Source organism: Mauremys reevesii, linkage group 23 (assembly GCF_016161935.1).
Source record: "Mauremys reevesii isolate NIE-2019 linkage group 23, ASM1616193v1, whole genome shotgun sequence".
NCBI classification, from domain to species: Eukaryota; Metazoa; Chordata; order Testudines; family Geoemydidae; genus Mauremys; species Mauremys reevesii.
The window spans coordinates 9,004,919-9,032,450 of record NC_052645.1 but is presented as its reverse complement, the minus strand read 5'-3'; the positions used below and the strand labels follow the sequence as shown (position 1 = coordinate 9,032,450).

General features: G+C 50.5%; 3 protein-coding genes across 5 annotated transcripts in view; 2 read left to right on the top strand and 1 right to left on the bottom strand.

Annotated features, from left to right (window-relative positions):
• Positions 1 to 173: 173 nt before the first annotated feature.
• On the top strand, positions 174 to 9,998 carry LOC120389384 (maestro heat-like repeat-containing protein family member 7). The gene is made up of 12 exons (XM_039511915.1): positions 174 to 220; positions 392 to 501; positions 853 to 1,019; positions 1,873 to 1,995; positions 2,297 to 2,376; positions 2,800 to 2,905; positions 3,114 to 3,209; positions 3,923 to 4,027; positions 4,609 to 4,744; positions 4,999 to 5,093; positions 5,241 to 5,393; positions 6,051 to 9,998. The coding sequence occupies exons 1-12, from the start codon at positions 174 to 176 to the stop codon at positions 6,633 to 6,635; spliced, it is 1,803 nt and encodes a 600-aa protein (XP_039367849.1). The 3' UTR covers positions 6,636 to 9,998.
• On the bottom strand, positions 9,985 to 27,234 carry SNRNP40 (small nuclear ribonucleoprotein U5 subunit 40). Its single transcript, XM_039511349.1, has 10 exons — positions 26,987 to 27,234; positions 25,898 to 26,027; positions 24,230 to 24,323; positions 23,172 to 23,337; positions 21,849 to 21,971; positions 20,561 to 20,681; positions 18,585 to 18,667; positions 18,088 to 18,149; positions 13,735 to 13,838; positions 9,985 to 10,636 (listed from the first exon to the last, which is right to left on the bottom strand). The coding sequence occupies exons 1-10, from the start codon at positions 27,125 to 27,127 to the stop codon at positions 10,587 to 10,589; spliced, it is 1,074 nt and encodes a 357-aa protein (XP_039367283.1). The 5' UTR covers positions 27,128 to 27,234; the 3' UTR covers positions 9,985 to 10,586.
• Positions 27,231 to 27,532, top strand: part of ZCCHC17 (zinc finger CCHC-type containing 17) — a 23,952-nt gene continuing 23,650 nt past the window's right edge. Inside the window, exon 1 of one of the 3 annotated variants that reach the window (XM_039511351.1) lies at positions 27,231 to 27,369. The gene's annotated coding sequence lies outside the window, so the exon portion shown is untranslated. Of the gene's footprint in view, positions 27,469 to 27,532 lie in introns of all 3 variants that reach the window. The other 2 variants (XM_039511350.1, XM_039511353.1) reach the window with 2 other exon arrangements.

The window sequence follows — 27,532 nt, the reverse complement described above, 5'->3', positions numbered from 1 at the left end:
GCTGCCATCTTCCCCAGGAGCAGAGCGGCCCCTCCGTCCCCGCTGGCGGGGAAGGAGCTCCCGGCCGGACCAGAAGGTGGAAGTTCCCAGCCTTCTGGAAGAGGAAACCTGCTCCCGGTGCAGGCGCTGAGGTGGGAGAGGCACCGGCCAGGCCGAAATGGAGCTGGGCCAGGATGCAGCTGGGCAGGCGGGACCCAGCCCAGGAGCGCAACCGGGCAGGGTGGCTCCGGGGCTTGTTATGTGGGCAGCAGCGGCCCCAGGAGCCCAGCCCTGATTTCCATCAGGAGGCATCGCCCTGCCTGGTCAGTGGGGACCTTCCAGCCTTCCCAGGGCAGGAGGTGGAGGATCCCTCTCCCAGCTCCAGCAGCTCGGCCCGCTCCCCATGGGACAGGAGCAGCGCCTGTGACTCCGACAGCAGCTCGGCCCGCTCCCCATGGGACAGCAGCAGCGCCTGCGACTCGGACGGCAGCTTGGCCGATGGACGCTTCTGCTTCGTTCAAGGTGAGGAGCCAGGCTGGGCTCAGGGAGGGGCGAGGAGGGGGCTGTGAACACCCTGGGCCCAGGCCCTCAAGCAGTGCTCTGGGGGCGGGTCCCCAGCCCAGGGGTCTGGCCTGAGCCACGTGAACCCCACTGACACTAGATGCTGCCACATTGGTCCTTGGTGCCATTGGGCGGGGGGAGGCAGCTCCCAGGGAGTCCAGGACTGAAGGGGGGTCTCTTTGCTATGGACGCCTGAAGAAACTGGGGGCTGACGACATCACTGAGAGGGGGGAGTGTAAGGCCCCAGCTGCCCTATGTCCCGGAGGTGGGAAGGGGGCACATTGTCCCGCCATGCCCCGTCCTTCCCCCAAGTGGCAGCAGGAGTCACCCTGTCCCCTTCTCTCCCTGGTGCAGGGTCCGCCAGGGCCTCTGAGGACGAGCAGGAGGAGGAGGAGGAGGAGGAGGAGGAATGGGTTGACGTGGTAACAGAGGAGGCTGCTCTCAAAAACATCCGAGAGCAGCTCCAGGGCCGAGAAAAGGTACAAACATTCCCCAGCTGTGCTGGAACCGAGATTGTCCTGCTCCTTCCCAGCAACATAGAATCATAGAATATCAGGGTTGGAAGGGACCTCAGGAGGTATCTAGTCCAACCCCCTGCTCAAAGCAGGACGAATTCCCAACTAAATCATCTTTCAGGTAGTCGAAAGCAGCTATCAAATCCCCCCTCATTCTTCTCTTCTGCAGACTAAACAAGCCCAGTTCCCTCAGCTTCTCCTCCTAAATCATTTTTGTTGCCCTCTGCTGGACTCTTTCCAGTTTTTCCACATCCTTCTTGTAGTGGGAGGCCCAAAACTGGACACACTACTCCAGATGAGGCCTCACCAATGTTGAATAGAGGGGAAAGATCACGTCCCTCGATCTGCTGGCAATGCCCCTACTTATACAGCCCAAAATGCCATTCGCCTTCTTGGCAACAAGGGCACACTGTTGACTCATATCCAGCTTCTTGTCCACTGTACCCCCCAGGTCCTTTTCTGCAGAACTGCTGCCTAGCCGCTCAGTCCCTAGTCTGTAAGAGTGATTCTTCCATCCTAAGTGCAGGACGTCCAATACCCTGCAGAGGGTCTTGGCCCTCATGAGCCACCACCCTTAATGGGGACCTTTCTCCTCCATGATCTGGGACCCCCAAGCTGGGGGTGTTTGTCACACTCCAGCCGGGGTCTCCTCTCCCCACAGGCACTGTCCCAGTTCCTGACCCTGCTTGTGCAGGAGTCGTGGGAGATTTGGACACTAGGCGGGTCCCCACTATCCCCCTTTCCTAGTGTGGCTGGGGCAGGGAGTTCCCTGGCTAACTGGCTCTCTCTCCCCTAACCCCACTCCTGGTGGGCGCAGGACGAGGCGCAGCAGCTCGTGTTCCTACACGCCATCCACCCTGCGTGTCTCGCTGCACAGCAGAGAGGGCAGGACACATTGGAGCCGCGCTGCTGCAAGGCAGCTGTGGTGGAGAGGATTGTGGTGAGCGAGACACAGCGCCCGGCAGCTGGAGGGTGGACAGAGACACGGGAGGGGCAGGGGTCTCCCCAGGCTGATGGTTGGGGAATGGCTGGTGGTGGAGGGGCAGCTGAGGGCAGGGATTGCTGGGGCTGCAGATTGGGGAGAAGAGACGGGAGAATGATTGGGCAGGAATCGGAGGAGCGGGAGGCAGCTGGGGGGACACTGCTGGTTGTGTGGGGCCCTGGCTGTGTAATCTCCTCCTTGGGAAGTGTCAGTGAGGCCCAAATCTCACCTGCTCCTTTGTCTCCTTTGTCTCTCCCAGGAGCTCATTGAGGAGCTTCCTGATGACTCTCCGCCCGGCCCCGTCCTGGCCAACTGCCTGATCGCTGTGGCCAACCTCAGGTACCGAGACCCTCTTGCCCGGTTCCCCTAACCCCGGTGCTGCTCAGGCCATGGCTGGGAGTCACTGCCCCTCCCACTCCCAGGTCACCTCCCAAGGGTGGCTCCTCTGGCAGAGGTGGCAGGAAGGGTCACTCCCTCTCCTGGCTGCTCTGTTCTTTTCACTCCAGTAACATTGCAATGGCTTTGGGGAGAGGCTGACTGCCAGGATCAGATACAGGAGGGGCAGCAGGGTTCAGGGAACAGGCACCATTCCTGCCCTGCCACTGCCTGTCTGGGAAACCTTGGCCTTATTGTTCCCTGGTTCGGTGCCTCAGTTTCCGTTCTCGCCAGCCTCTGCCTGTTTCCCTGCAGTTTCACGTCCATGTCGGTGCCAGTCCCACCCCCGCACTGCACAGTCTAATACCGGCTCCTCTCTCTTGCCAGCACCATGACACCTGCCTTGGAGCCGGAGCTGGAGACCCACCTCCTCCGAGCTGCTCTGCATGCCGTTTTCACCTTGGACACGCGGACGGACACCACCCAAGTCCAGGTAGATCAGCTAAATCATGGATTGAGGAGCTAGCTCTCATCCTGCCATGAATCCTTGCTAATTGCCTGCAATGGGATGAGAATGAGAGAGGCCAGGATATGTGTTTGGGGGTCTCACCAGTGCTTCCCAGAGACCCCTCTTCCCATCCTGTGGCAGGTGTAGCCTCAGTTTCCCTAAGTCTGACCCATGGCTCTCCCTTGCTTTGCAGGATCTGCATAGGGTCATGCCAGACCTCCTGGACGCCATGCTGGGGAACCTGCTGGCAAAGTCCCCAGATACCAACAAGCTCCACTACATCTTGGAGGTGAGCCTGATGAGAGGGGTGGGGGCAATTTTACTTTAACTCTTCGATCCACTTTCCAGTCTGTCCTCCTAGCTGCGCCCCCAGTGGGGTGTCCTTGCTCAGGGCAGTCAGTGCAATGCAGTGTCAGGCCCTTCCTCCTTGAAGGACAGAGGAAGGAGCTGGGACTTCAAGCCAGAGCTCTGCCTGGTTCTGTTGAGCACTAACCAGGGGGCCCCTGGCTGGCTTGGGGAGTGAGAGTCTGAACCCTCCTGTGAGATCCAGAAGATGGTCCTCAGAGAAGAGTCACAGGCTCGTTCCTAGAGAAACAGGAGGGCCCCAGAGAATCTGCCCTTGTCTCTGTCTGACAGGCCCCGAGATTCCTGGGGGGATTGTGCTCCCGCTCAGTCCCTTCACCCAACCAAGGACTTGAGAGCCAGGGAGGGCTGAGGGGTCTGTCTCCTTCCTGGTGAGCTGTTCAGGAATCAGGAGTTCAGGGAGGATGGGACCAGCCCCGCCACTGAGCATTGTCCCAATCTAGAGAGACAATGACAAGTTGTGACCTGCAGGATACAAGCATCGTCCTGGGGGAAACAATCCCCTTCTAAAGCTCTGCGATCAATGAATCAGATATTTCACCCGCATACAATGTCTCAGCCCCCCGGGGGTGGGGAGGGGCTCATTAGCACAACACATGCACCCGCCCATTCATCCTGAGCTGCCTCCTTTCCCCACAGCACATTAACTACTGGATGGTGTCCAGGGTGTCGCGTGAGAGAGCCAGGGCCATTAGGAGCAGCGGGGCCCTGCTCACCTCCATCATCACCCTCCCTGACTTTGACGTAAGTGGCCTCTGACCCCAGCTTCCTGACTCCAGGCGGGGGTGGGCTGGCTCCAAGGGGCTGTAGGATCTGCTGCTGCAGGGGCTGTGGGTTAGGAGTGTTCCTCTTGGGGAGGCAGAGTCAGAGCAGAGAATGAGCCTGGCTTGAGTCAAGTTCTTCTTGTCCTGCTGAAGCAGGGTGACCAGACAGCAAGTGTGAAAAATTGGGACAGGGGGTGGGGGGTAATAGGAGCCTATATAAGAAAAAGACCCAAAAATCGGGACTGTCCCTTTAAAATCAGGACATCTGGTCACCCTATGGTGAAGTGGCGACTCTCGCTTTTAAGGGGAGCATGCTCCAGGTTCATGCCTTCCTGTCATCCTGGAGCAGCTGGGGAAGCAAATCCTCATGGAGGGCCCTGCCCACATCCCTGTGCTCCAGGCTTGCTTGCGGGCAGAGAAAATTAAGAGTCTAGCTCTAGCTCCTATCCTCTAGCATCTCCTGCCGAGGGGCTGAAGGGAAGGGGAGTCCTGGCCCAGGCGGGGACTGGGAGCTGACAGGAAAATGCTGATGGAGTCCCCTCTCCCTCTTCTGTCCATTAGAACTCAGCCGAATTCCCCGAGATGGGTCACCACGTGGCACAGCTGGCTCTGTCCATCGGTGACCCAGACAAGGACATCAGCCGGCAGGCCAGGGAGGGGGTTTTCCGGCTCTACCAACTGTTGCTGCACCAGAGGGGTAAGGAACCCAGCTGGGAAATGGCCCCCGCTAGATGAGTGAGACTGGGACCCCCCCCAGCCAATTTGTCTCCAAGTGACCCCGGCTGGAGGACGAGTCTCTCTCTCTCTTTCTGTGTTCTACACCAGCCCCTGCAATTCTGTTGGGCCGGGCACACAGCGAGGACTCTGCCCACTGTGCAGCCACCAATGGGATTGGAAGGACACAAGCCCTGCAACCAGAATGACAAATGTGTGTGTGTCTCTCTTTCCCAGACCTGACCATCCACGAGGCCGAAGAGCTGTGGCTCCGGGACTGGCACCAGGACAGCAGGCTCCTCGGCTATAAAAACACAGCCAGGGTCGGGGAGGTAAGGCTGCTGTGCCAGGGCATGGCACAGCTCGGGCAGTGCGGGTGGCTGCCTCCTGGAGCCACTAGACCGAGTTGCCGTTCTAGTGCAGGATTTGGAGCCTGCTTCTGGGCAATTTGCTGAAGCCTCACGTCCGTTTGGTTTCAGGTCTTTGGAAAGTTATTCTCGGAGGGGCAGAGACGCTTCTTCCTGCGGACGGCAGTGCTGGCCATGCACAACCCCCGGCTGCGTGTCAGCCAGGCTGGGCTGCTCCTCACTTACTCCCTGCTGGGGCAAGCCCAGCAGCTGCTGGGGGACAAGGTGAGCAGCTGCATTAGACTCCGGAGATTGGGGCGGGGCCCAGGCCTCATTCCCATCCTCCGGCCATTGGCCGGCCCGGCAGCAAGGCGACTGGTGGGGAATGAGAGCGAGAGCAGGTGTTACTGGGAAGGGAGATGAATTCACCTCCATGAGCAGGAGGGAGCCAGCTTGTCCCCGGAGCAGCTCCAGCCCAGCTCGTTAGCAAGGCTAATGAATGACAAGTATTGCCTCATCCTGGGGCTTCAGCATTAGTGGCTGGGATGACTTGGGGAAAGGTCGCAACCTCTCCACATCCCACTTCACTGCTGCCAGAATCCCTCCTCCCCCCCCCCCCCGCCCACCACTAGAGCCCCCTCCCTGCCCAACCTGGGTGGGAGTGGAGGAGAGGGGTCTGAGAACTTGAGCTGTGGATTGGAGGTGGAACAGCTGTCAGGGGCACTGGGGGGAAGGTGGCAGGAGCTCACCCTACAAGCAGGGGAGTTGGCACTGGAGGTCACTAGAAAGGGCAAGAAGACTCCATTCTGGGGGTCAGGAAGGGGACTCCATCCCTCAGAGGTGGGCGGGTGCTGGGTGGAAATGCTGCTGGTCCCAGGTGCCCTTAATCCCCCGATTCCGCAGGGGTGTCTGAGTCTCTGACGGGTCCTCGTTCCCTTGCAGCAGGAGGAGGTCACCTATAAGGTGACGCAACAACTGCATATCATCCACAACTTGCACCAAGTGCCTGAGGCGGTGCAGGAGCTCTGCCTCCGAGGCCACCAGATACTCCCGCTCCCTGTAAACGAGGAGTGTCGTCAGACTGAGTGGTCTCCCTCCGAGTGGGAGAGCAAGAGACCCCCTACACGCCCCTTGGAGGGTGGAGCCTATATTGCCCCGCCCCCCTCACCGTCAGGACCGGGGCGTGGCCAGAAGTATAAAAGGCCGGCCGTGCTGCACAGTGGGGGGAGAGCCTGCAAGAGAGGAGGACGCTCAGCCTGTTCTCCAGAGGCCCTGACAGGATCCCCAGGCGTGGACGAGGACTGGCCCGGAGTCCTCGCTGCGGTTTACTCCAAGGAGCCGGAAGAGGCCTGGAGGCCGCGGGTACCAAACCCTGGGGAAGCAGGAAGTAGCCCAGGGGCAGCCCCGGAGCAGCCGGCTGCAGAGCCCAGCACGGCTCAGTCGGCGTGTTGGGGCAGGATCCCCGCCGACGCAGAGGCAGCCAATCCTGCCCCTGCCAGGACCTTGTGCTGGGACACGGTGGAGTAGGGTGGGCCGAGTGGCTGACCCCCTACACGGTGCAAGGAGGCTCTAGCCCCGCCCAAGCTAGAGCCAGCCCTGTCAAGACTGTTTGCTTGCTGGCTTCCTGGTTCCACCCAAGCCAGAGCCCGTCCTTGAAGACTGGTTGTTTGTGGGCTGCTTGGGCTCTGCCCAGGCCGGAGCCACTCTGGTAGACTGTGCTGGGGGCTGACCACTTGAGCGACCCCAGCCCGGCAGGGCCGGCTCTACCATTTTTACCACCACAAGGAAAAACAAAAAGGCGGCTCGGACTGCTGCTGCCCAAACTGCTGAAGCTGCCCGGACTCTGCTGCCCCAGGAATGGCCGGTTTGCCGCCCCTTAGCATGTGCCGCCCCAGGCACGTGCTGGCTCCGCTGGTGCCTGGAGCCGGCCCTGCAGCCCAGGCCGCAGCCTGGTAACGACAGTTGACTACTGTGGTGCGGTGACTGCCCCATGCCCATGCAAGAGGGCTCTTGAGTAGGCCAGAGCGGCTGTGCGGGCTGGCAGCCAATCAGAGAAGGGCCTACTGAGAGCTAATCGGGGCCGAGATTAAAGCCAGCCAATCAGGGCTAGGCTAGGCCCTATATAATGGCTGCCCAGGAGCACAGCAGGCAGTCTGTCCCAGACCTTCATGGAGGAAGGTCTTTCTCCAGAGCAGGAGACTGGAACCTCGGACAGAGCAGTGCTGGGCAGACTCATGGGGAGCATAGTAGAGCTCCGGCCCAAGACCTGCCAGACTGCGGACCCTGATAGAAAGGGCCTAGAGGGTGCGAGGGGCCGGAGGGGAAGTGGCCCAGGGACAGTTGGACAAGGGGAGAGAAGGAGAGCAAGGAGGCTCCCACTAGAGGGTCCCTGGGTTGGTACCCAGAGTAGTGGGCAGGCGTAGGTCCCCCCCTTCCCTCTTGTACTGCACCAGGCCACGCGGTGGCCTAGACAACTTCCAACCAGCCCTTGAGACAATGGGTTAGACTTTGGGGGCTGTGGTTGGCCACTGAGGCAGGTGCAAGGACTGTTGGTAATCCCTCCGGAAGGGGGTGAGCATGGACTAAGGGGCACTGCCAGAGAGCAGTGGCCTGAAGAAGGACACCGTCAAGTGGGGAGCAACGCGGGTCCAGACGCCAAGGGAGGACAAGAGACGGACAGGACACCGCCAGCAGAGCGCGCTTCCCATAGACTGAGCTAATTACCAGAGCGCCCAGCGGGAGGCGCCGTGGTGATGAGCTCCAACTCCGTCACACGTGGTGGAGAATGCAGGCACAGGCGGTCTGCCGCAATGCTAAGGGCAAGAGCGAGGACTAGGCAGAGTGCCACATTGAGAGACTGAGAGAAAATGGTGGAGAAAAGAGCCTTCTATTGGAGGCCTGGGTGGCTCAGCTCGCCGAGCAGCAGAGGGAGTTGTTCTGGCTGCTGCGGGGGTCGGCCCCCAGACCAAACGAAATCCGGCCCCATGGGCGAGAGGCCAGGGCTGGGAACTCTGAATTGCTTCGGTGACGGGGACACTACAGAAGGGAGTGTCGCTCCTGGGAGGGGGCAGAGAGGCCCCACCCAGAAAAGGCTCCCCCTGGTTGTTGCGTCTGAGGGGAGCCGGGGCACCTGAAGAGAAGGAAGGGCCAGGGCCCAAACAAGCAGGAGTAGGGACATGGCAGGGGGAAGACCCAGAAAGTGCTTCCACTGCCACAAAGGGGGACATTTAAGGAGGCACTGCCCCCTGAGGCAGAAAGTGGGGGTGTCTGAGACAAGGGTTCGGTCTGAGACCCCATCCAGGGAAGGGGTGGTGAAAACCGAGGACCCTAGAGAGAAAGGGGCTGGGGCAGAGAGGCCCCACTGAAATGAGAGGACCCACATAGGAGCCAGGAGGGCCAATGTGGGAACCCAAACACAAGGAGGAACCCCCGTAGGACCAGGGTGGTCTACAGTGGGAACCCAGACCCTAGAGGTGCGGAGCAGGTTGCTCCAGACTGTGGAGGGTCTGAGAGAGGAAAGGGATGCCCTGCGGGCCCAGCTGTGAGGGAAGCTGGGGCGATAGGGACCCCCTTCCCCCCCACCCCATGAGCATTCTTAAGGGGGAGGGGGGTGGTGGGGTGGCTGCCCCACCCCCATGTGAGAGGGGCTAGAGTAGGCCAGAACGGCTGCGCAGGCCGGTAGCCAGTCAAGGAAGGGCCTGCTGAGAGCCACTCGGCCGAGATAAGAGCTGACCTTCCGCTCCTTAGCCCCAGCCCTTGCTGGGAAGCAGAGCCCCTGCGAGCTGAAAGTCGCCTCTCCCAGAGCCGCAGACACGGGGAGCGGCAGGATTGCAGGCGGGGCTGAGCTCCAAGCTGGGCCAGCAATGCACAGGCGGGCGAGAGGACTCGATTCCTGTTTTGAAGACAGACTTGATCATGAGGAACCTGGGGGCCTCAGTCCCTTCAGCGACTGTAATAGGCTCTGCCGCAGTCAGCTTAGGCAGAGGTGGACTCTGTTCTAGGCAAGGGACTTTTGGACAGAGCCTCAGAGGTAGCTGGTGCCTAACTCCCAGTTAAACCAATAGGAGTTAGGTGCCTAAATACCTTGGAGGATGGGGCCTACATGCCACGCAGAGGAGAGCAGAGGCAGAGGTGGCAGGGGCCTGGTTTAATGGAAGGGGGCTGCTCTCAGCAGTGGCTCCTTGCCTCTGGAAGTGCCTCAGAGGCTGGCTCCCAGCCTCTGTGGGTTTGTTGCCCTTGTGACCTGCAGATTCTCGCAGCCCTCTGGGGTGCCCAAGGAACCCATCCACTTGAGAGAGGAACTGTGGTAAGAGGGAACCACGCTCACCCGAACACCCGTTTGGGCATCGGATCCCACTGCACCCTTGTCGAGAGGCAACCCCACCGCCATGCTAGGGGACTTCTAAGGGTTCACTTGTGCTGTCCAACCCCATTTACTCTAGTTAGGGGACTGATATTTGACAGCTACTTTAAACCATAAAGGAGGGTTATGGACAAAGCCTGAACTCTCCCTCTAGAATGATCTCTGGGCAAAGCAGTTCTATTTCTGCTCTTCGGCAGTGGACTAGCCTAGATGCAGACTCCCAGTGGAGGGGATGTAGTCAGTCGGGAAGGATTTCTGGAATATCAAAGGCCAGGCTGAGAGAGAGACTAGCTAACCTGCCAGAAACCCTGCTACTAGCCCCTTGCATTCTGCTCCAGAGCCCCAAAAATGCTCCCTGCAGAAACTGTGGCTACAGGGAATGGGGAGAGTGACTGGACTGGTTCCTTTGGCCGCTGAGTACTAAATACTCTGACTTTGTCCCTTTAAAGTGTACTTCTAGCATTTGGCTGGTTTTTACTCAAAACAAGAAAATAGGATTCAGCGGCTGCCAGATAATTATTTCCAGCGTGGTCATTTTTATTGCTCTGAATAAAAAATAAAGCAGCTCCTCTGAAGATTAAGTGGATTCTTTCCCTGGATTCCATTAAAGCAAAATTCCCCATTTAATATTGTACAACAAAAGAATAAAACAGAGCAATAAATTCCAGTCACAATTCTTATAAAAAGTTGTCTATTTAGTTTTTCTGTATAAAAACAACCAAGAGAAACCGGACAGGAAATATACAAATCACTTCCTGCATTTTAACACATTTGACAATACATTGTAAGTGATTCTGGTAATGGCCAATAACCTCTTCAGCAGCTGGAAGTGGGAACACATGAAGCATCTTAAAAATTCCAACGATTTTAGACTCGAATGCATTTCCTACCAAACATTCCCCTCTCTTCTCTTCGTGGGAGGAGCATCCAGATAAAGCTTCTCTGAAGCCTTGTTGGTTAAGACATAAATATTGCTCTGCAAACGAAGCTGGCTTGACATTTTCCATTTCCATTACCACATGTGGCTGAAGGGGCTGGCATTGGTTAGAAGCAATTCAATTCTACTTCTGTAAACCAAAGGTGTCAAGGTCAAATATTAAGCAGTCTTCTCATCTTCACTGGATCTCTCCCATATACAGTCTCTTGTCACTAGATGCAGAGAGTACTGACAGGAGAGAGAACAAATCAAAACGTTAAGAGCCATTGGAGAGTTTAGCTACAGACGAGTTAACACCCTGTTGGATTTAAGTACCCATTTCACTTGCTCTCAATCTTGTGCCTATAAAGTAACTTTTGAACTAAAATGGTTCTCTCCCCAACCTGCTTTTCAGAATTATTAGTTTACTGCTAGCTAATGACATTTTGCATGTTCCTGACACCGACTGACATTTTTCTATCCCAAGTTACAATTGCAGGTATACCTCATATTAAGTTAGACACGATGTTTACACTGTTATTACTGTTCTCCTTAAAAAAATACCAATCAAATGTCAAAGATGTTATTTTCTTTGCAAAAAAAATGTTCAGATCTCAGAAATGTAAGTACTCTAGTTCTGGTTGCTAGCCACTAGAGGGAGTAATCTCTTTATCAAAAGTCTCTGTGGGCCATTATTCTTGTTTACCACAATAGTTATGAAACAAAAAATTCAGCTGTCATCCCAACATAATAAAGCACTGAACCATTTTTAATTCAGACATAGTTGTTCAGTGGCTTCACGACAGATCTCAAATGCAGTGAGTCTCTCTAGACCTGCTGTACCCGTTACCCAGAGCAGGCTCCCATGCAAGTCAATTGGAGATTTTCTTGTCTAAGGATTACTGGTTCAGGCCCATAATCTCAGCACTCTTTGGAAATCTGTGTGCCTCTGCATACAGATGTGTGGGGGTCTTGAAGGAAGGGAGTGGTTTACAAGATGAACTCCCTTTGATGTTAACAGAAGTCACTCATATAAACCCTTGGCCACGGAGGGGACAGATCGCTTGTTTATTTTTCCAGATGAATGATTGATTCACAAAGCAGTACTTAACTGGATGCAATTGCAAACAACAAACCACCTTTGTGGAGAGAAAGATTGCTCTGCGCTTTTAGCACCTTCTCTGACCTGGAGACAGAACAATGAATAACCGAGCAACAAACCCATCATTCATGGCACTGAATTCCCACACCCAACCTTCCGTGGAGATTTTCATTCCCGGGAAAAATGCATTTTCAGGGGTGACAAGTGTTGATTTCCTGCGCAATGCAATGGGTGACCCAGCCCATGACTATGAATCTTTGTTTCCATGGAAACAGTGCAACCCTGAGGACCTGTCTGTACTACAAAGACGACTGTGCTAAGAAACAGGTGTTAAGAATGGTGTGACGTTGCAGTCGATATGATTTTATCAAAATTTTATAATGAGTGAACATAACGTAACTGGAATATGCTTCATGCAAAAGGTCTCTTGTAAGGTACCATTACAACGCTTATAATCTACTGTGTGAGATCATCCTATTTGTATAAATGTACCACTCTTGTTTCTGAACCTAGAAATATGAAATATAACTCTGGGGGCCTATTGTAATTATGCAAAGTGTGGGCCATTAATGGTGGTTTGGAATCTTGATGATTCCCATTAGCCACGACAATTGTCTGCAGATGGGTGTTTTACCTGTGAGTCTTCCTGTTTACCTGTGTGCTGGCAAGTGCACAATGAAGCCCTGCAGGGACATGTGCTCATGTCACCTGAACTGGAATCCATCTTTAACCTGGTGTCTTTCCATTGAGAAGGAGGGGGTGGGAACCCAGAGAGGGACAAAGAATTCCCGCCTTATGCAAAAGATAAATACAGGGGTGGAACAGAACAAAGGGATAGTAGGAGCCATCATGAGGAATCCCCTAGCTACCACCTGAGCTGGAACAAGAGCTGTACCAGGGGAAAGAATTGTGCCCAGGCCTGGAAGGTTTCCAGTCTGAGGAAAAAACTCACAGAAGCTTTTCTGAGGGTGAGATTATCTGTATTCAGTTTGATTAGACATAGATTTGTGCATTTTATTTTATTTTGCTTGGTGACTTACTTTGTTCTGTCTGTTACTACTTGGAACCACTTAAATCCTACTGTCTGTGTTTAATAAAATCACTTTTTACTTATTAACTCAGGGTATGTATTAATACCCAGGGGAGCAAACAGCTGTCTCTCTCTCTCTATCAGTGTTATAGAGGGCAAACAATTTGAGTTTACCCTGCATAAGCTTTATACAGGGTAAAACGGATTTATTTGGGTTTAGACCCCATTGGGAATCGGGCATCTGAGGCTAGGTCTACACTGTGGGGGGGAGTCGACCTAAGATACGCAACTATAGCGTAGCTGAAGTCGGCGTATCTTAGGTCAATTTATCTGGCCATGAGGAGGGCGGTGAGTTGACTGCTGCCGTTCCCCTGTCGACTCCACTTCCACCTCTCGCGTGCGGTGGAGTTCCAGAGTCGACGGCAGAGTGATCGGGGATCAATTTTATCACGTCTACATTAGACACGATAAATCGATCCCGAATAGATCGATCACTACCCGCCGATTTGGCGGATAGTGTAGACATACTCCCTGAGTGTTAAAGACAGGAACACTTCTGTGAGCTGCTTTCAGGTAAACCTGCAGCTTTGGGGCAAGTAATTCAGACCCTGGGTCTGTGTTGGAGCAGACGGGAGCGTCAGGCTCAGCAAGACAGGGTGCTGGAGTCCTGAGCTGGCAGGGAAAACAGGAGCAGAGGTAGTATTGGCACATCAGTTGGCAGCTCCCAGGGCGGTTTCTGTGATCCAACCCATCACAGTGGCAATGGTTCCAGCTAATGCAGTGCTGGCACAAGCACAGAGAGAGCACAGTGTGATTATGACAGGTTTCAAAACCATCTAGCAGATTGAGTTAGATCTCCCCTCCACCCCACTGAATCTGGGTACCAGGGAGTCTGTTAGTACCTCCTCGAACAGGTAAAAGGTCACCTCACATGCACTCGAATTTGCATGTGTGTTAATTTCCAGAGCTTCCCTTTTATGTTTGAGAATGCTGTGAGGGGAGCTCAGCCCAGGTGAGGTGGAGAAACGCACAGAAGATTTTATTATGCTGTTTGCTGGTGACAGCATTGCTGTTTGCAGAAACCCTATAGCAGTGCCCCTCTCTTGGGCTCTGAGGGAGTCCTACACTGAGCACACAGGCTTAGAAATACTTCAGCAGCACTCGGTCTCATTTCCCCAGAAGACTAGAGCTTCGTGACAAATCAACAAGACTTACTAATTGGTTCCTCTGGATGGAAAGCCACCTCGTTTACTGAGCCGGCATGGCCTGGCAGCTTGTAGAGAATTCTCCTGGAGGTTGTATCCCACACATAAACAAACCTGCAAGACACAGTCGTTATGAGGGCGAAAGCTTCCTGATGGCAGGATTTCAAAAAAGAAAAACTTCCAGCCCCCAATTTGTCTAGGTTTCCTGGTAACTTACATTTCCCCAGCTACACTTTAATAGTTACAATTGTCTTCCCACTTTAACATGCCAAGAGACTACTTCTGAGATGAAAATCTGTCATTACCAGGCACAGACAAAAGAAAGGGTCAGACAGCGAGCGGCAGCCTGGGCAGGGAGCAAGCGTCTCGGCCTATACCTGCAAAGGGGAGAGAGCCCTAACTAGGGCGTCTCAGATGGGAGGCAGATGGCTGGAATTACGCGCCACAGAGCCCCTCTGAACCCATCCATAATAATTTCGGATGAAGTGGCATATGGGATGGGAGGGGTGTCAGTGCGGATTTTAGCTGAGTGCCAATGCCCCAGCATGCTAGTCCAGGGCACTGAGAGCCTGACGTGCAGGCTCTGGATGAGACCAGGTTGGCAGTTACGTAACTCTTCGGAAGAGCAGAGATGCTCACCCCAGTGTCCTAGGGAAGTCCCTGGTTGCCATTCCGCCAGCCTACAAATTCATCCTGAAATTTCAGCTGGACCTCAGCATTCTCCGTGGTTTGGGACAAAGTATTGTGTAGCACAGCCGTTTGCTGCTAGACAGCGGCCAGCCCAGCAGCGCCCTGCAGCAGTTGCTCTCAGCGAGCTGGTCAGTGCACTTTGAGATGAGCGCTGCTATGGAAAGGCAGGTTGTTCCACCAAGGAATGGCTCATTATTTCCCACTAAAACCAACTCTTGATACAGTTTAATTCCTCACAGCTAATACCGTTTATAGACAGATTTCCATCGCCTAAACCGTTACAAAGTCAGGATTCACTTCCCAGTGACAGCTTATGAGGGGGCTGATCAGATTTTGTAAGGCCCTTTTGTTAACCTCTTCCTAGTCTCCATCCCCTAGCCCTGTTTTCACCATTTCTGGGTCCTGTCCAGCTGTGCCACCTTGGCTGAAGGACACTGTGAAGGAGCCACTAGAACAGGGGTCGGCAACCTTTCAACAGTGCTGTGCTGAGTCTTCATTTATACACTCTAATTTAAGGCTTCGTGTGCCAGTAATACATCTGAACGTTTTTAGAAGGTCTCTTTCTAGAAGTCTAGAAGTTATAATATATAACTAAACTATTGTTGTATGTAAAGTAAATAAGGTTTTTAAAATGTTTAAGAAGCTTCATTTAAAATTAAATTAAAATGCAGAGCTCCCGGACAGTGTGAGTGCCACTGAAAAATCATCTTGCGCGCTGCCTTCAGCACGTGTGCCATAGGTTGCCTACTCCTGCACTAGAATATCTCCATGTGATGGGTCAGAAATTAACTGCTGGCAGTATGAGTAGTTCAGCTTTTAAGCAGATTATGTTTACAAAGAGAACTTTTTTGAGGAAAAAAGCCCACTGCAAATCATGCTACAGCCAAGAATGCAAACTGACCAATGCCTGAAATGTATTATTGTAAATATGGTTTATTTATGTGTCATTTGCTGCCAGTCTGGCTGAGCAAGCAGCTGTTCAGCTAATGCCCAAATTTCTCTGGAAGACTTGACTCTAGCTAGAGCGAGATTTTTAAGGGTTGTTGTCAATCAGAATGAGAGAGAGCTCTAAGCAAAGTATTATAAACCAGGCAAAACCCCAATGTGTCCCACCTGAATAACTTCCTTTCAAATACACCAGAACTGCTTTATCATCATGTGAAAAGCCACAGGGTTCACATCTTAGAGAATTCACTGAAATGGGCTCAGGAAAGCTGCCAGTTATGGACTATATTTAAACTGCTTTCTCTTCTGCTTTGGCACGGAAATGCTAACAGAAAGACGAGCTCTTCTTGGTCATCACCAGCCTCTCAAATGAATTCTGCTAGCTGGGGAAAAGTTTTGATGCTGCAGTAATTGGCTAGGCTGAATGAGAAGGCTGGCTCAGCTGCTCTGCATCATTACACCCATCAAAAGGGACACGGCAAAGAATGAGGGCACAAAGAACAACCAGCCAAGAAAAACTGCATAAAGGCAACCTACAGAGTTGTACTACTCGGAAATAGGTCTCTGCAAAAGGCCCCATGGACCCCATATTTCTCTCTCTCCAAATCAGATGTGCTCTGTTTAAAAGTCTCTTCTGCCAGCCCTGCAAACTCAGCCTGAGATCTGAGTGCCAAGCCTCCACCAGCACATCATTTCTGGCTTCTGTATTACCTGTAATCAAGTTTCAACAAATCCTTAGTTACAGCTAAGGATCTTACTTTGATCTTACTGCCTTCTGTATGGTTTAACAGGAGTGACAGGGGGCAGAATTGGGCCTTGTAATTAGAAATTTAAACAACTCTTAGCTGACACAGAATCCAGCTCCCTCTCCCAGATGTGGGTTGCTCCACAGGGTTAACTTATTTTGGGTCAGTTAAGTAGGTAGGTCCTACTCTGGATATGCACATAGAGCAGATCTGCTGAGCAAGCCATAGTCACTTTCCAGACTGGAACTACACTTTACCTGCTTCATTAAAGCTCTTTAAAGAGAAAAATATGCTCTCCGCAAGCATGGGTAAGTTCTGAACCCTTATTTAATGCAGCATGCATTTAAACTAGAGTATAGCTATTTCAACTGAGTAGGTGAGAGCTGTGACAAATCTTTGCTCCCATATTCTCCCTGTTATCTATTTTCATTAATGCTGTGGAAGAGGCAAGGCACTTTTAATTGCTTCTTTTAGCCACAATAAACTCTTGAAGGCTCAGCAAATAGTCATTTCACATGCATAAGGATCTCCAGTTAAATTTAGTCATCTTGAGGGTCCATGTAATGTAGCAGGAAGCCTCATTACTTGGCATCCTACTTTTACATCTCAAAGAGGCAGAATCATTTCCTTTTCTTTTTTAAATAAAGTCCTGGTAGGAAACCAAACATTTTACAGATGTGCAGACAAATATTAGTGGAACAGTATTCTGGACAGGTCCAGAATACAGTGTCCATCTTGTGGCAGGACAGATAGGACCACATGCACTTGATTATGCATTACACACAAAGTTCATTTCAGGTTGCGGGACTTCACCCAGCACCCTTGGAACTGATCTAATAGCCTGTAGTTCAGGGGTGTCCTTTATTGGCCCGCAGCAACCGTTTGAGCTGCAGGTCCACCGGAGCCCGGACGAGTGGACCTGCCGCAGGCATGAGCTGGACCTCCCGCAGGCATGACTGCGGCAGGTCGACCTGCCGCAGGCATGCCTGCGGAGCTCAACCGAGGACCCGCAGTCATGCCTGCGGCAGGTCCGCTCGCCCCGGGCTCCGGTACACCTCTTGTGTGTGGCCCGGGCCTTTGCTTATTCTTCTGTATTTGGCCCTCACCAAAAAAACTTTGGACACCCCTGCTGTAGTTTTAAACTTGGCCTGGTCTACACTAGGGGGGGAGGGGGAGGGAGAAAATCGAGCTAAGATACGCAACTTCAGCTATGAGAATAGCATAGCTGAAGTCGACGTATCTTAGATCGACTTAGAATCACTTACTTCGCGTCCTCGCAGCGCGGGATCGACGGCCACCGCTCCCAAGTCAACTTTGCTTCCGCCTCTCACCGAGCTGGAGTTCAGCAGTCAATGGGAGAGCGATCGGGGATCAATCTATAGCGTCTACACTACACGTGATAAATCGATCCCCGATAGATTGATCGCTACCCGCCGATCCGGCAGGTAGTGTAGACGTACCCCCTGAGTCACCAGGCTGCGCTGTTCAATCAAGGACCCGCCGTAGCTCTAGCTATGTTAATGAATAGCAGCTGTTTTACTGTCTAAGCAATAACAGCATTAGCATTACATGTAGCAGCACTTGGAGGAAGCATCACACAAAGGTTACTCAGTCTCTCAGCTGTTCTGTAATTTGATCAAGAAAGGACCATGTTTGTCTGGCATTGTAAGTCCTTTGCAAACCCCACTCTGTTAGTGCTGAAGGTTTTGTTATCCTCAAAGTATAACTGCATGTTATGAAACAAATACATCCTGGATGCTATTTTAACAACGACGTTCACGTTGTTACATTACAGTGCAGTATATTGTGCTAGACTGCAGCTTCATTCTCAGCTCTGCCCTTGGGCTCATCTCTTGTCTGTGCCATCTGGAAAATGAGTCTGACCAAACTGAGCTCCCAGGGTTCTGAGGAGGCCCAGCTAGTGACTGTAAAGTGCTTTGGGATGGAAGGTGCCAGAGAGAAGCACAATGATTAAGCTTTACCTGTCTGCTGATCCGCCTGCTATTTTACTCCCATCTGGTGACCATGAGCATCTCAGAAGATTCTGCGAAACAAACAGAAATGGAACCGTGCGCATTTATATGAGAAGGTTTTGGTTCCCCCTTTTGCCTGAAATAAAGTCACCATGGGATTTTCAATATCTCAAAGAACACTTTAATGATCTCCTTTCGGAAGAGAAGCCTGGAGTTAAGAGATTGTATTTTATGGCTGGAAACATCCAGAGCCTTGTTATTTTATACAAAGTAGATACTAAATGTAGAAACTATTTAATTTGCAGCTAATTACAGCTGAATTGAGCAAAGAAAGCCAGTTACTGCAGCTTTAATTGGAATCCCCCTTTACACATTAATCTTGCCCCTAGTCCTCATTAAATCCTTTCTAATTTATATTTTTTAGTTTATTAATTTGTCTGTAAATTGGTTTTAGACAGCTGCAGCGTTTCATTAACAAGCACTGTTTCAGTTAGGAGCACACTCACCTTCTCAAAATTATGCACATTCCCCTGGAATATCTTCACACATCTCTCTTTAGGAGCAAATGGTCGCACATCCCAGATTCGAACTGTAATGGAGCACATAAGAACATAAGAATGGCTAGACTGGGTCAGACCAAAGGTCCACCTAGCCCAGTATCCTGTCTTCTGGATGCCAGGTGCTTCAGAGGGAATGAACAGAACAGGCAATCACCAAGTGATCCATCCCGTTGCCCATTCCTAGCTTCTAGCAACAGAGGCTAGGGACACTTCAGAGCATGGTTCTGCATCCCTGCCTATCATGGATGGACCTATCCTCCATCAACTTATCTAGTTTTGGTTTTTTTGAACCCTGTTATAGTCTTGGAATTCACAACATCCTCTGGTAAAGAGTTCCACAGGTTGACTATGTTGTGTGAAAAAATACTTCCTTTTGCTGGTTTTAAACCTGCTGCCTATTAATTTTATTTGGTGGCCCCTAGTTCTTGTGTTATGAGAAGGAGTAAATAACACTTCCTTATTCACTGTCTCCACACCTAGGATGACCAGACAGCAAATGTGAAAAATCGGGACGGGGTTGGGGGGGGAGAGGCGGGGGAATAGGAGCCCATATAAGAAAAAGACAAAAAATCGGGACTGTCCCTATAAAATCAGGACATCTGGTCACCTTATCCACACCAGTCATGATTTTCTATACCTCTATCACGTCCCCCCTCATTTGTCCCTTTTCCAAGCTGAATTGTCCCAGTCTTTTTAATTTCTCCTCAGATGGAAGCTGTTCCATATCCCTAATAATTTTTGTTTCCTTTTTCTGTACCTTTTCCAATTTCAATATATTTTTCTTGAGATGGGATGACCAAATCCACAAGTAATATTCAAGATGTGGGTGTAACACAGATTTATATACAGACAATATGATATTTACTATCTTATTATCTATCCCTTTCCTAATGATTCCCAACATTCTGTTAGCTTTTTTGACTGCCGCTGCACACTGAGTGGATGTTTTCAGAGACACGGTGACTCCAAGATCTCCTTCTTGAGTGGTAACAGCTAATTTAGACCCCATCCTTTTGTGTGTATAGTTGGGGTTATGTTTTCCAATGTGCATTACTTTGCATTTATCAACATTGAATTTCATCTGTCATTTTGTTGCCCAGCCACCCAGTTTTGTGAGATCCCTTTGTAACTCTTCGCAGTCTGCTCTGGACATCTGTCAGCAACTAGCTTAAGAACATTAGTTATGTACCATACAAAGTGACTACATGAGCTGTCATCTCCACAAATGAGTGTTACTTTTAATCCTTTTTCGTTTTAAATATACTACCAGAAATAAAAGTTATTTAAGCTATTACAAGTATGTTCAAACCATCTTAGCTCCTAGGCTAAACCCACAAGAAACAGGATATTCAGAACAAAGGGCTGAAATTACATCTTTCCTTCAGTGCATAGTGCCAAGACATTACCAGGTTCTCTAAACTGGAGGCTATTTTAGATCAGTAAACCCTGAAACACTCATTCCAATTCATTATGCTTGAGGTGTCAGCTGAATTATCTGGCTCTTGCAATGCTGAATATTATGGAATCAGAGATAGCAGGATAGATTTGGGTCACCTAACTTGGGTCCTGACAAGGTGGGGTTGTTCCTCCCTGAATGACCACAGTGCTTTCCACTCCTAAGTAATTTGTGTTGGGGTTTCCTTCGCTTCACTTTGAAAAGATGACGAGCCCTCCCCATGCAGTCACCCTTCTCATGAAAAAGCATCATTGTAAGCAGAGAGTGACTATAACTGTAATTACCCCTTACACACACACTATCATCAGTCTATCTTCCTTTGATCCTTTGGCACCCAATTACATTGAGTTATTCCTCTCACCGTGCTATGCAATCCCACTCCTTAACCAGTTGTAGCTCTCAGTGGTGTGAACGTTACCCACATGGCTGCACTCAGATTCCTACAATGGCAAGCTGTGGCAATTACCTGTGTTGTCCATTGCGTTGGAAAGCAAGTAAGAGCCTTCTGAACTCAAACTGAGGCCGGTCACTGAGTCAGCATGCCCTCTCATTGTGTACGTTAGTTTGTTCTGGCGAAGGTCCCATACCTTTAAGAAAAGCGCATGGTATTTGGGTCTCCGTGTAAGGAAGCAGCAATGCAATTGGTAAGAGTGGAAGAGGCTGGCCTGACTGCTCTGGAGGCTGAACCCACAGAACTGGGACATCAGAGGCAGCAACAGCACAAAGTTCTGCTCACCATTTGTCTCAAGCCTGACCTAGAGACAGCCGCAAAGGCCCCCTTGTTGGTACTCTCACCAGAGTCTAATTAGTGCAAATTGTGATGCACATGCCTACCCCAAGAGAACCGACTGGGACCTCAGTCCTCAACTCTTTTCACACGGGCCACTGAACAGAAGAGTCATGAGCTGGGAACAACTCTCACCCACTGCTGGGCTGGATTGGAACTGGTGAATTAGAAGAATTAAGCCTGCACATCTGTCCCAGGCAGGGGATATATGGTTTCATGTACTTCCCACCCAAGGTACCCCTGCCTTATGCAGTACGGAGTTAGATGCTGACAGCAAAGTGACCGAGGCAATCATCACATGGTCAGCGATAACCCTACCAGCACTTTGGAGCTACAAACTGTCTGAGAGAGAGGGTATGGCGGCCAGGACCCAGGGCTGTGCTCTGTTCTCCTTGAAAAAGAGATTGTGGAACCCTTAAGTTTCAAATGGTCAGCCAGAAATGACACTGCTCTAGTGCTTCATCTCCGTGACAGCCCCTTCACCAGTTCAGCACTCCCCATGCCTAGCACTGACATGCCCAGGCCCTAGATAAGATGGAGGCTGGAGGCTTGGAGGAGACACCACTGCCAACTGTGCAATACAGTCATGTAAGAACTGTTCTGCAGACCACATAACTCAAAGATAGCTGATCACTGTTTCATTTAAATTAAAGGTGATCTCAGCAGACATCTTAGTACCAGCCTATCCCTATCTTCCCTAACAGAATCACGTCCTGGTAGGAAACTGGAGCCAGGTTTGCAGAGGCTAAGTTTATCACAGAAGCCGCTCAACACCGCCAAATCAGTCTGGCTCTTTAGGAAAAATGTGGAAGTCTGACACATGATACAAAGTTAATATAACCATCAAGACTAACCCACTACCATATCATGCCCATTACCCACATCATCATTTGGGATAACGTAAAAGGTTTGGGGAGTCTGTTTGGGATAGTTACAATAGGAAAGTGCAATAAAAAAGTCAACATACCTTGATATCATTGTCTATGCCTCCGGATATAATCTGATCACTGGTGTCATTGAAGGTCACTGCTAGTACCTGGTAAGTGTTCTGAAATGTCTGAACAGCAGCTTTTTTACGAATATCCCACAGCTGAAAGGACAAGGGAAGCAAAAGTTTTTAAAGTTATACGCACACCACATATTTCACAGTACAACAATGGAGTCAGATCGGTACCCCCACATTGTCAAAGTGCTTAAGAGCTGAATTTGGGGGAAGAACACGTGGAGGCTCTACAGGACGGATGAAACCTGTTGTCCTGACACACACATGTATGTTTTCAAGTGGTGGGAGAGAGAGTGAAAATCAGACTGCATTTTTTCCAAACTTAAAACTAAGCTCGCTACAAAGCGCCATATACATGAAAGCTGAGGGGGAACACGACTATAGTCTTCAAAGGTATGTAAAAGGTTTTCATAAACAGGATGGTGATCAGTTGTTCTCCATGTCTACCAAAAGCAGGACAAGAAGCAATCAGTTTAGTTTGCAGCAAGGGAGATTTAGGTTAGTTATTAGGAAAAATGAACACGTTACCTAGGGAGGTTCTGGAATCCCCATCATTGGAGGTTTTTAAGAACAGTTGAGACAAATACCTGTCAGGGATGGTCCTCTTAACTCTGCCTCTGTGTGGGGGTGGAGGGATGGACTAGATAACCTATTGATGACCCATCCAGCCCTATATTTCTATGATGCTGTATAAATATAACTCCATTCCCCAAAGAGGATCTAATACTGTAGGTTAGACTGCTCCAATATGGACACTTCTGTGGTGCCTTGGTAATGCCTGCCCAAATGGTGGTGATGGGGCTTGGGGCAGGGGGAAGAACAGTATTTATCTTTTAAATGTTAAGTTGTTAGCTGGTGAACTTACAGGAGCATAATTAAGGACAGAACTGGACACACTCAGCAGCTCTGATCCAGGAAAAATCTCATTTAAAAATCCGTCTTGATTCATAAAAGGAGCCAGCCATTTTCCGGGTTTAGTTTCACGTTCTTTTCTAGGATTTTGATTTTAGTTTTAACAATCTAGTCTTGTTTATCCAAAACATTTCAAGGCCAGCATCTATGAGGATAACTGAGGAAGTTAAAGAATAAGTGACTCAGGCTGGGATTTGGTTCAGAGGCAATTCTGGATGAAGCAGTCTCAGATGAACAAAGTTTTACTCAAGTAGTTTATTCAATTAGTTATTTTTGTAAAGGTCACCAAAGCTGAATGTCCTTTATTCAGATGGGTAATCTAGCATTCACAGATTCTCCATCACTGCAAAAGTCAGCCCATATAGAAGTACTGACCTTTACTGTTCCATCATCGCTGCCTGTACAGACGAGCTGGGGTCCCCGCCTTGCTGGATAACAGGAGTTAACAAATGATGTGTGCCCCTTCAGCCTTTTCACTCTTTCTCCAGTCTCACTATCCCACACAGCTACCGTTTTATCTGTGGATGCTGAGAAAAGCATGCTAGTGGGGGGGGAAAAAGACAACATAGTTATGGAATCCTGAAGGGTGATAAGATATCTGCCCCCAACCCTTTTTGTTACTCTACAAACACAGCCAAAACTAGGGGTTAGAAAATTAAGCAGACACTAGCTAGAAGACTAAGCCCAATACTCAAAGGCTGATATCAAAAGATGGCTCGAGGTTTTGTGGCAGGACCAAGAGGTAGCATGATGGCAAAAAGCCCATTTTCAATGTACCCCCTCAATCCAATTACTGGAGGGGTGTCTGCTGGCTTCCTGCCAGATTTCATCTCCTTGGGATGATGGTGAAGGGGGAGGGATATCTTTTGTAAAAACCTCAGATAGTGTTGGATAATTTGGGAAGCTGTCCCTACCAGTCAACTTCTCCTTCCCCATCTTTCCTTATCCCGAATCTCTCCTCCATTCTCTCTTTCACACTGAAAGTCCCCCATCCACTTTCTCAAAGATTTGCTTGCTAGGCATGGGACAGAATGCCTAGGTTTTAGATCTTCTGCTCCCCATCCATGGGCCTTGGAACTTGTCACGTTGACTTTACTCTTTGCTCCTGCTCTCTAGAACCGATGTAATATGTTGAGATATTTCTGGGAGGTGCAACCGTTCAAGTAACACCATTGCTTCCCCTCTTGGCTGGTGGCTCTGAAGAGGAGCTGGAGAGCAGCTTACATTCACCAGCAACAAGTATCCCCCTTGCCAGCTACAAGTATCTTTTACCCAAGATCTTCTACTATCTCTACCCAAGACCTAAACAACATGACCTTCATTTAGCAGCTTCTTTCATGCAAACTATCTCACAAAACATTTTGCAGAGTTCATTCAGAAACAGCAGCAAGGCAGGCTAATGATAGGTAAAGTCAGTTTCATCAGATATTTACCTGCCATCAGTGTTATAGTGCAACTCCATAACTGCTCCACTGTGTCCCTTCAGGGTGGCAAAATTATCACAATCCCCATACACATGCCACAGCACTGTAAAAAATAAACCAAACAAACCCCAAACTATGCTTTAATACCAATTTGTCCAAGTAACTATAGTGACACTTCCTGAGCTCACTAAAATAAAGCACCTATAGGATTCAGCACCATCTCCAAACCCAAGTATTTACTATGTGGAATAGGAAGCCTTTAAATGGTCAATGCAAGTCCCATGTGAGAGAGAGGGCTGAAATTTGAAATATAACTTAAATATTGGTTTGTGTGTGTTCTTAAACCAAGCTAGATAAGGGAAGCACATTTTTGTAAATACCTCCACTGCCTCTCCAAGCCTTAATATTTTTCTATTTTGGACATTCATAAACATACACCATTTTATTAGCTGTATGATAAAATTTGCTTTTTTGGCCACCTGTAAGTGGCAGTTAGGAACATGGAAATTGTGCTAACGACCCAGGATAGTATCAAATTCTTCAGAGGAAGGTGGAAGAAACTCTGTAGTGGACAATTTAGGAACAGTCTGCCCATAGTGGATTAGAGAAAATTTTCCCCATTAATGACTGGCTACTCCATGCCCAGAAGCAGGAAGGTTTATTTCCCTTATAAATATGTATTCTATCTAATGTAAATGTGGATGACTTCCATATAAAATCTTTTTAAAATTCTACTAGGCTCACTGGCATGTTGTTGCAGTGAGTTCCACAGGTTAATTATCCATTGTGTAAAAAAGTATTTCCTTTCATCACTTTTGAGTGTCATGTTGGCTCCTGTATTATAAGTGTAAATAGAAGCCTCTGTTTCAACTTTCCTATACCCTTCATTCTGTATACTTCTTAATTTAGAGAGGTGACAAATATGAGGGGATGTGAAAGGAGCCCCAGATCAATCTTTCCTTATGTAACAGGATTTCCATCACTTTATAGTCCTGTTTGTATGAATATGGATTTAACTGCATGTTAAAAATAACAATGTAAAAAAAAACAAAAAACATAACAGTACTATGCTGCTACTCACAAGAGTTAGCATAAGGCATAATTCTATAAGAGGGATCAGCAACCTTTGACACACGGCCCATCAGGGTAAGCCCCTGGTGGGCCGGTTTGTTTACCTGCCGTGTCCGCAGGTTTGTCCAATAGCGGCTCCCACTGGCCACGGTTCGCCATCCCAGGCCAACGGGGGCTGTGGGAAGCGGCGCAGGCAAGTTCTAAATCAAATAAATGTGCCAGTCGTCCTGACTGAAAGATGCTCAGTGTGGGCTCTGGGAGACTGCCAAAGAGACTGAGTTCAATAATAATTCTGTTGTTAATGTTGTCAAGTTCCACTTCAGAAAATGAGACCAAGAACAATCCCTCCAATATTAACTGATGTGGTGGTGGAGGGATACAAGGTAAGAGACAGGCTGTCTCATGAGTGGGTCCCAGATGATTTTAGGTCACCACTTTGAAATACTCTTAGAAGTACATAAAAGGTCAATGCCAAGCTATCAGCATTCTGTGCTCACAACAGCTCACTCCATAGCTATTTGAATACAAAGAAAGCAGTTAACAGCAGTACTGGATTTTGTCAGAAAATTAGCTCATATCACAAACTACTGATCATTACAAACTCACAGATGAGTCTGTCAAATCCGGCAGAGGCTAAAGTGGCTCCATTAGGATGAAACTTGCAACAGTAAACTTCTCCTTCGTGTCCCGAGAGCAGCATTATGGGTGCCTGGAGGGAGGAACATCGTGGAGGGCCCTAAAACACAAAGGAGATGCAGAGAGAGATAATGAAACACATGAACCAAAATGTTTGTGATGTGGGGAAGTAGGACAGAAAAAAAAATCATAACTCCCTTACTGGTTTTACTAAGTTAACATTTCCACTTCTCGGTCCCCATTTACCAAAGAATCTCAAATTGGAGGGAGGGATAGCTCAGTGGTTTGCACACAGGCCTGTTAAACCCAGGGTTCTGAGTTCAATCCTTGAGAGGGCCATTTAGGGAACTGGGGTTTAAAAAAAAAAGGTCTGTCTGGGGATTGGTCCTGCTTTGAGCAGGGGGTCAGACTAGATGACCTCCTGAGGTCCCTTCCAACCCTGAGCTTTGAACATATCAAACTTCACAACTCTGCTATGGGGAGGTAAGTACTGTTCCCATTTTACAGATGTGGAAACGGAGGCACAGTGAGGTGAAATAACTTGTCTAAAGTCACATGGCAAGTTGGTGTCAGTATAGATATTACAACCGTGGGAACTACACAAAGAATCTAAACCACATTATAACAGGAGTCCGGTGAATGGTGCTGGGTAACTGCTGCCCTGCCCCAAGGGCTCTCTTGTGAGGGGTTCAGGTCCGCCGCCCCTCTTGCTCAGGCTGCATGGGAAGGCACAGAGGGAGGCAGGGAAGGAGCTGGGGCCGCCGTGCCATCAGCAAGCGGCAGCTGGAAGCCCTTGTGTCACTGTATCCGGGGGATGGCTCGTCCCCTGAGCGGGCCGCTGCGGGGCACTGACAAGGCGGCGGGGGCACGGAGCGGCCCCTCCCGGCATTGGGGACTCCGGGGCCGAGCTTGGCACTGAGCGACCCCCCCCCCCACCGGGGGAGAGCACGTGCTGCTGGCGGGGGGACACGGGGAGAGCCCGTGAGCCGGGGAGGAGGCGGGGGCGGCGGGGGGAGCAGGGACCCCGGGGCGGAGGCCTGGATCCGGGCCGGGACTCACCGCCTGCAGCAGGGCCCCCGGAGGCGGCTGCCCCCCGCCCGGGCCGGGCCCCAGCAGCAGCTCATGCCGGGGCCGCTTGGCCGCCGCCGCCACTAGCGCCAGCTCCGGGCCCGGCCCCTTGCGCTTCTGCTGCTCGATCATCGCCGCTCCCTGCCGCAGTTACTCGGCCCCGGGGCTCCGAGCCGAGCTAGGCCTCAGACGCAGCCAAGCTCCGCCCCCGTCCTCCACCCATTGGACAGAACTGCCCAGTTCCCCACTCTGATTGGTGGCGAGCACCAACCGCGCCACCACCTTCTTTTCAGTGCGCTGATTGGGTAGCGCTGGCCAGGCTTGTCAGCGGATTAGCGGAGGGAGTTCTAGCATCGAGCGCGCCCATTAGCTACGTGAGTGACACTCAGGAGCAAGCTGCGTGGTGATTGGCGGGTGCGAGGTTCCTCAAGCTAGGTTGTACCAGAGCGCGGGCGGGATAGCGGCGGCAGAGGGTGAGTGAGGTGGGGGGCCGCGGGCGTGGGGAGCTGAGCCCTCAGCCCAGGGCCGGCTTTAGGC

Excerpts from the sequence above, each read along its gene's own strand:
- LOC120389384 (XM_039511915.1), top strand. The coding sequence starts at position 174 with ATGCAGCTGGGCAGGCGGGACCCAGCCCAGGAGCGCAACCGGGCAGG. Across the intron at positions 2,377-2,799 it reads ATCGCTGTGGCCAACCTCAG|CACCATGACACCTGCCTTGG; the intron begins GTACCGAGACCC and ends CTCTCTTGCCAG. Across the intron at positions 5,394-6,050 it reads AGCAGCTGCTGGGGGACAAG|CAGGAGGAGGTCACCTATAA; the intron begins GTGAGCAGCTGC and ends GTTCCCTTGCAG.
- SNRNP40 (XM_039511349.1), bottom strand. The coding sequence starts at position 27,127 with ATGATCGAGCAGCAGAAGCGCAAGGGGCCGGGCCCGGAGCTGGCGCTA. Across the intron at positions 21,972-23,171 it reads GCGATGATGGAACAGTAAAG|CTGTGGGATATTCGTAAAAA; the intron begins GTCAGTACTTCT and ends TTGTCCTTTCAG. Across the intron at positions 13,839-18,087 it reads GCAGGCGGATCAGCAGACAG|GTTTGTTTATGTGTGGGATA; the intron begins GTAAAGCTTAAT and ends TGTGTCTTGCAG.